Source organism: Cyprinus carpio, chromosome A18 (assembly GCF_018340385.1).
Source record: "Cyprinus carpio isolate SPL01 chromosome A18, ASM1834038v1, whole genome shotgun sequence".
Classification (NCBI taxonomy): Eukaryota; Metazoa; Chordata; class Actinopteri; order Cypriniformes; family Cyprinidae; genus Cyprinus; species Cyprinus carpio.
Genome location: NC_056589.1, coordinates 26,408,630 through 26,416,479, shown reverse-complemented (window position 1 = coordinate 26,416,479; position 7,850 = coordinate 26,408,630). Strand labels below are relative to the sequence as shown.

The following is a 7,850-nucleotide window of genomic DNA, read 5'->3' as shown; positions in this document are numbered from 1 at the left end:
GAGAGAGTGCGAGAGAGAGAACACACGGTTACGCGCGCGCTCCCGGTGCGGCAGTCAGCGAACTCAACAGCTCGTGCCTCCTCCATCCCAACCCTCTCCGCCAACGCCGTCTCTCCAATCTCTGCCCTCTCCCTCCCTGCTCGCTTTTCTTAAAGCTCATTTCCGTGACGATCCGAGGCTTTTCTCCGGCACGATGAGAGACGCGAGCAGCGCAGCAGTGGGACAAACCGAACCGAACCGCTCGAAGCCGAACTGAGCTCCATAACTGAACGAAACAAACCTGTATTAAAAAGAAGAAGAAGAAGAAGATTTCATTCAAATCACGTCTTCATCTTCTCTCTTCTTGAGAGAGAGAGAGAGAGAGAGAGAGAGACCGAAAGAGAGGGAGAGAGATCGGGAAAAGCACAGGACATCTTTAAACTCGTCTTATTTCGGATGCTCCGGTGAAAGAAGAAAAAAAAAAAAAAAAAAAAGGTGAATTTTGAACGTTTCAGATGTTCAGAGACTTTTTGGAGATGGGATAATGACCTGGGTGATCCACAGAGTAATCTCTGTATTTAGTCAAATGATGCATTGATTTGTTTCTGATGTAACTGCGCAGACTGCTGTACCAATCACCCAGTTCTAATAGTATTTTAGCAAGCGTATTTTTAGTAAAAAAAAAAAAAAAAATGTAAGTTTAATATTAAGTTCAACATTGAGATCTTTTATTTGTGTGTAAAATACGGAGATTTTTTAAAGCGTTTCATTCCAATGCATGATTTTTTTTTTTTTTTATAGTATTTTTTTATTATTATTATTTTTTATTTATTTGTAGCCAACCATCGGAGGCAGTCTGGGACCACCCGTCTCCAAACCCTGGAGATGTAAAGTTGGACACCACTAAAACCGAGTAGGTATCTGCTACTTTATCGCTTGGGAATGGAAGGACATTGGAATGGAGTGCTAAAGCCAGGACACCAGAGAAGGGTGGGAGGAAAATACAAAGTGCGCTATTCATAGAAAATTGCAGTTTCTTCTGGACGGAAAACGAGGATCTTTCGAGGGTTTTTGGTCCTTTTTTCCCCTTTCGAAATCCAAGATATAAGCAGAGTGTGGCACACTCAGCAGCATTTGGCTCTGAGTTTCTCCACTGATTTGCTGATAACATCTGCGCTAATTAAGTGCGTTCAGACTGTGGAAAGCAAATAACCTCCGTTACGCATTAAAGGTCTGATTGCCGTTTTGGCGACGGTCTTGGGATGCACCTGTCATTGTTTTTTTGAAATGTTAAGTGGATACAGTTTCGATTTAAGTATGGATTTATTTTTTATTTCATATTTTTCCAAATGTCTCTTGTTCTACACTGTGTTTGTATGTGTGTGACAGATGTAGTAGGATACTAAATAGACTGTTTGTAATGATGATATGCTTTAAACAATTTAGATGTGGTTTGTTTCATTCGGTGGTTAAAAACATTAGTGGTGATTATGCCCATGGATCCTTTTTTTGGGCTTAGTGTAAGCTATCATCGAATGAAAGATGTCAATTACATGATAATGCATGTTCTTTATCGTAAACGTCATGATGAGGAAGAGGAGGTATTTGTTGAGTATATTATTTTAAAAAACAAAAAAATCACAACAAACACCACACTCCCTATCATACCAATCTCATCTGATTTTTTTTTTTCCTGTGATTTGTTGCAGTGCTGTGAAGTGGCTCTCAGCCTTAACTTCATCAGGACTCGGTGGAAGGATGCTTTGGTTTACCCTGCTAAGCACAATAGCTTTAGGATGGACTACGCCGATCCCTCTGTTGGATGAGTCGGAAGAAATAGATGAGCCTTGCTTTGACCCTTGCTACTGTGAAGTCAAGGAGGGTATTTTCCACATCCACTGCGACAGCAAAGGATTTACAAATGTCAGCCAGATCTCCCAGACGTGGACAAGACCCTTTAAACTCAATCTGCAGAGGAACTCCATGCGCAGGCTGTATTTTAACAGCTTTTTGCACCTCAACAATGCTGTGTCACTCAATCTGGGGAATAATGCACTACAGGACATACATGTGGGCGCATTCAATGGCCTGAGCATCTTGAAAAAGCTATTTCTGCATGAAAACAAACTGGAGGTGTTCAGGAATGACACTTTTATGGGGCTGGAGAGTCTTGAGTATCTTCAGGCGGATTACAATGTCATCAAGAGAATTGAGAGCGGGGCGTTTCGGAACCTGCACAAACTCAGAGTACTTATTTTGAATGACAATTTGATACCTGTGTTACCCAGTTTATTATTCAGGTCCGTATCTCTCACGCACCTTGACCTACGTGGCAACCGCTTAAGAATTCTACCCTATAAAGGGACACTGGAATACATCGGTCGCAGCTTGATGGAGATTCAGCTAGAGGAAAATCCATGGAACTGTGTGTGTGACATTGTGCAGCTCAAAACCTGGCTGGAGCGCATCCCCTACACAGCTCTGGTGGGCGACATTACGTGTGAATACCCTTTTCATTTACATGGTAAGGACCTTCGTGAGATCAAGAGAAGTGAACTTTGTCCCTTACTTTCTGAAGCAGAGCTGGAGGCCAAACATGGCATTCCCAGATTACCGTTTAATAATGAAAATGTCTGGCCCACCAAGCCTTCTTCTATGTTGTCATCTTTTCATAACACAGCCTCCTCAGTAGAGTACAGAGAGAGACACGTAAAGCCGACTAAACGGCAGAGACCCACAAAAACACCACCCACTCCTCGTAGCATTTACCCAGGACAGAATCAGCCTCCAGTCGCTGCCTACCAGACCAGACCCCCTATACCAATCATTTGCCCCACAGGGTGCATGTGCAATTTACACATTACTGACTTGGGTCTCACTGTCAATTGCAAAGAGAAAGGTTTCCACAATATTTCTGAGCTGCTGCCACGACCACTCAATGCCAAGAAACTCTATCTAAGTGGTAATTTGATTCAGAAAATTTACAGGTCAGATTTTTGGAACTTCTCTAGCTTGGATTTACTGCACTTGGGTAACAATCGGATATCATATGTTCAAGAAGGTGCTTTTATGAACCTACCTAATTTAAAAAGTTTATACTTGAATGGCAACGACATTGAAAGGCTCACTCCAGGCATGTTCCGTGGTCTGCAGGCGCTTAGTTACCTGTATTTCGAGTACAACGTCATTCGAGAGATCCAACCGGCCGCCTTCAGCCTCATGCCAAACTTGCAGTTGGTTTTTCTCAATGACAACCTGCTGCGCACCCTGCCCATGGATGCATTTGCTGGCACCTCCCTGGCTAGGCTCAACCTGCGCAACAACTACTTTCTGTACCTTCCTGTGAGCGGAGTACTGGAGCATCTCCACTCCATCGTTCAAATCGACCTTCACCAGAATCCTTGGGACTGCTCTTGCGACATTATCCCACTCAAGCAGTGGATTGAGAAGCTCAGCTCCGTCATTGTTGTAGGGGAAGTGACCTGCAAGACCCCGGAATACACTCTTGGCAAGGATCTGCGCAACCTGGAGGCTGAGGTCATATGCCCTGAGTTGAAATTCACCGCTTCTTCTCCAGTCCTGCCCAATGAAATGACGGCCACCAGCGGCTCAGAGTTAGGACAAGCGCCACCGGCGGGAGCTGTTCCACTCTCCGTGCTGATTCTCAGCCTACTGATTCTCTTCATTTCCTCTGTGTTTGTGGCTGCCGGTCTCTTCGCATTCGTCCTACGGAGGCGAAAAAAACTTCCCTTTAGGAAGCGTCAGGAGGTTGACCTTACAGGCATTCGAATGCAGTGCAAGATCTTTGAAGAAAGACAAACCGCCTCACCTGAGAAGCCACCCGGTCACATCTACGACTACATCCCACATCCCGTTACTCAAATGTGTAACAATCCAATTTACAAACCACGAGAAGGAGAGATTGAGGGTGAGCAGTTTATAGAAACCAAGGAAAATAACAGTAATTATCGAACTCTTCTGGAAAAAGAGAAGGAATGGACAATGGCTGTGTCCAATTCCCAGCTCAACACCATTGTCACCATCAATCAGTCAGGTGACATGGCAGGATTTCATGAGAATGGAGTGCTTTGCCCTACTGTGATTGACAGTCAGAGACCAACCCCTACGGTGGGTTTTGTAGACTGCCTGTACACCACTGTCCCCAAATTAAAGGACATGCACGTTGCACATGCACATCCACCCGGAATGCAATACCCTGATTTACAGCAAGACGCCAGATTAAAAGAAACATTACTTTTCACTGCAGGGAAAGGATTCCCTGAGCAAACCCAAAGTGAATACCTTGAATTAAGGGCAAAACTCCAAACCAAGCCGGATTACCTCGAAGTCTTGGAGAAATCGTATCGATTCTAATTGGATTGGAAAAAAAAAGAGTACTTACTCAAACTCCCCCACTCCACACCCAAAAAGAATATGTACTGTATCAAAAAAGAAGCATGGCAAAATTATATGTTTCACACACGTACACATACACACTCTCACACACATTTCCCCCAAGTCGCTTTTGGAGGAAAGGCCATACTCAGATTTTTCAATGAAGTGCCTTTTTTCAGAGTAGCCAGCAATGTTACCACCCATTATTTTTGTATGGAACAGATTTGTTGTTGAACCTCTGGAGCGCCTGGCACAGTTTGTAGAATATTTGCAGATTGCTGCATGCATTCGACTGCAGAAGGAGGTTATCGATCAAAAACTTCACCTGCTATAGAGATACTGCGATGTATTACCTGTTGAGTGGTCTATTTAATTTTCTATACAGCAAAAGACAGAGTTCTATTTCAAGGACGCACTGGAGGATCAATATTTGTGAATACCTAAAGACACTTCAAGATTTTATGGAGTTCAGCGCACTTTCTTAAGAAAAATGCTTCTGGATACTATCACTAACAGCTTTTTAGGAAGCACTTTTAATGTTTTCTCTCTCTCACAAAGATTTGACAAAGTTAAAAATGTGCATATATTTATTCTGTAATTTCAGTGAAAGATTTAATTGTAAAGGTAATGTTAAATCAATGTATAGTGATTATGCGTCTGGTATAGCCTTCTTAATAAAAATACAAAGTCTTAAATCAAATAAAAAGGGTACCAATGCATACAGTTTGTGAGAAATAGACTTAACATATTGGTATGGCGCTTCAAATGACAAATTATAAAATGCACATTAACCTATCAAGGTCTTATTGCTGCTAGGAGAGACAGGTTGAGACAGACTGATGTTCCTGCCTGTGTGCATGTGTCATCGATGGGTTTGGACTAGAAAAGGAGACCTTGGATTAGATTTGAGTCTTTCTGTAAGGTATGTTGTTATACCTTGTCCACTGCTTACTAAATTACACAACATTTGAGATGAATATTTAATGCTATGTCACTTTTACATGTGTCCACAAGAGGGAGAAAGAGAGACACACTCGCATCATGTCTGCGGATGGTCAAAGTTGATGTTTGATTATTTGAAGGAAAATGCCACTTTTTTTTTTTTTCAGGTATGATAAACAGCTCCGTGTAACATATGGCATTTGAACATAAGTTCTGCTTCTGTGTGTGTTGGGGTCATTTTAATGTTGATGCATTACTCAAGTGACATAATTACATACTAGAAAGTGATCTGTCCAACAAAAACTGATTTTCTACTCCCCTTTGAGAACAATGTGGCTATTTTTTAAACCAAATATTTTATGTCTGTTTGCCTATGCCTGTTCTATCCATAACCATTTACTACAAACACTGAAATACAGTTAATCTATTATTGAGTATAATTATTTCTCCTGAGGTTGTCTAGGATGAAGAAAAGTCTTTCTTTTCTTTTTTTTTTTTTCATTCAGTTGACTAGCGTAGCTTCTGTTTCCTCTGTTCAATACCCACCAGTAATTTTATTTACATTTTGTTCCTACATTCATCATTTACCGACCCTGTTTTGTCAGTATTTCAATAAATTTTGCTTGGTCCATATTAAACAGCACTCCCTTTTGTGCGAATTTGCTTCACATCAATAATGTGTCCAAACATAGAGCCTTTGTCAAAAAAAACAAACAAAAAAAAACATATATATATATATATATATATATATATATATATATATATGCGTGTGTATGTATAAGAAGCCGTGGTTTACAGTGAATTTATAATGGCTGAGGGGTGTTGTTAGAAAGGGGCGTTGTTAGAGCTGTTATAAATTCACTGTAAACCACAGCTTCATGGGGCTTATTGCTTTTATAAAATGGTTATTTCCATATACGTAGTAAGGTTTCACAGAATAAAACAGAGCAAATAAATTGTGTAAGGAATAATTGACTCCGGGCCGTTGAATTATTTGAAAAATCGTGTGAAAAACCTTGGGTGTGCATTTTTTTTTTTTTTTTCGAATAATTCAATAATTCGAATAATCACATCAATATATATATATATATATATATATATATATAGATATATATATATATATATAAATATATATATATATATATATGCTGTTTGCTGCTATGATAAGCAGGTTTTTGCTGAAAAAGTTAGTGCTATAAATTTTTTTTTTTTCATGCCATGTTATTGACCTTCATTCCATGTAACTGATCCTCTACTTGCACATGTGTTTATTTGTAGTTTTTTCCACAACTTGTCATCTTTCTCTCATTACCCTGAGGTTAATCTTGGCTTGTTAAATCTGTGCTTGGTAAATGATCAGTTGATTGGGGTTTATGTAATCTATACTTGACTTATGTCAACAAACTGTAGCTCATTTGTAGTATTTAGTGATTTCCTACAACAATATCATAGTTTTGTTTGTGGCTTGGTCCTGGCGAACCATCGTCATGGCTGCCTTCTCTGCTGTCTTTTGCTTGCTTGTTTGTTGCTGTGGGGGTTTGTTGCAATGTATTATGGGAGATGGGTCACTGAATCTGCGTTTCACTTAGTTTCTTCATTCTCTTGATGGTTTGTTCTTGGGCTTTTCAAAGGGCTTAATTAGCTAAAAATGATCAAAACCCAAGGAGGCGGATTGAGGGGGAAAATTAAAAAGGAAACGGGGGAGGAAGAAAGAGTTGAATTTAAACAGGCCAAGCATTCATTTCAGCATGTAAAATCAGATAGTGTCAGATATTCTGGAATGTGCCAACAATTGAAACTGGATTTTGGAGTTGTTGGAGTCCAATTTATTGAAGACTTTCAATCAATGTTCTTTCTGGGTTCTCCGTATATCTGTGTACATTCCTGTGTGAGTTGCGTGGATGCTTTTCATTACTCTGCCAAGTATTTGCTAGCTTTTTGAAAGATGTTGTCAGAATCGTAAAGATGGCTTCAGAGCCCAAGGGAGTAGAGAATGTTTAATGACTAATGGTGGTGCTGAAGGTTGCTGAAGGTGCTGAAATTACTTTGCTTGTGAATGGAATAGAAATTAACTCCTTAGAATTGTACTGTTTTGAAGTTTGATTTTAAATTAGAATGTGGAACTGCTAAAATTATTTATTTGAAGTCTTTAATTTTCCATTACCAAACAGCATTTATTTCCTCTGAATTATGAACTGAGAGCTGAAACGTTTCAAATCCCATTACACAGTATTAATAACGCACATTACTTCAGTGTAAGTTAATTGCAGGAATCAGATTTTGTGTCATTGTATATGAAAACTGTTTATTTTTTTATTTTTTTTACCCATTGTTTCTGTGCAGAGGCGCAATAAGTCAGAGCTGATAGACATCAAACCTCCCCAAGGAGAAGCTGTTCACATGCCATGTCTATGCATGTGTGAGTTCAGTTTAAAAGAGGAAAGAGACAGTAGGAACGAAAAATAGAATACAATACCATTCAAAAAAAAAACACCTAACTTAATCACAATACAAATTAAAGTATTATACAACAC

The 7,850-nt window shown here is 39.8% G+C and overlaps 1 protein-coding gene across 3 annotated transcripts; it reads left to right on the top strand.

Moving 5' to 3' along the window:
- Positions 1 to 293: 293 nt before the first annotated feature.
- Positions 294 to 5,959, top strand: LOC109053132 (SLIT and NTRK-like protein 3). 3 transcript variants are annotated; one of them, XM_042775668.1, is made up of 3 exons: positions 294 to 474; positions 818 to 892; positions 1,689 to 5,959. In XM_042775668.1, exon 3 carries the CDS (start codon positions 1,738 to 1,740, stop codon positions 4,351 to 4,353), a length of 2,616 nt encoding a protein of 871 aa, XP_042631602.1. In that variant the 5' UTR covers positions 294 to 474; positions 818 to 892; positions 1,689 to 1,737; the 3' UTR covers positions 4,354 to 5,959. The 3 variants fall into 3 exon arrangements, with proteins under 3 accessions (XP_042631602.1, XP_042631601.1, XP_042631600.1); XM_042775667.1 differs by lacking the exons at positions 294 to 474; positions 818 to 892 and adding an exon at positions 907 to 1,268; XM_042775666.1 differs by lacking the exons at positions 294 to 474; positions 818 to 892 and adding an exon at positions 907 to 1,294.
- The last annotated feature ends 1,891 nt before the right edge of the window (positions 5,960 to 7,850 follow it).

Bases quoted from the DNA above. Each gene is read 5' to 3' on its own strand.
- LOC109053132 (XM_042775668.1), top strand. From the start codon at position 1,738: ATGCTTTGGTTTACCCTGCTAAGCACAATAGCTTTAGGATGGACTACG.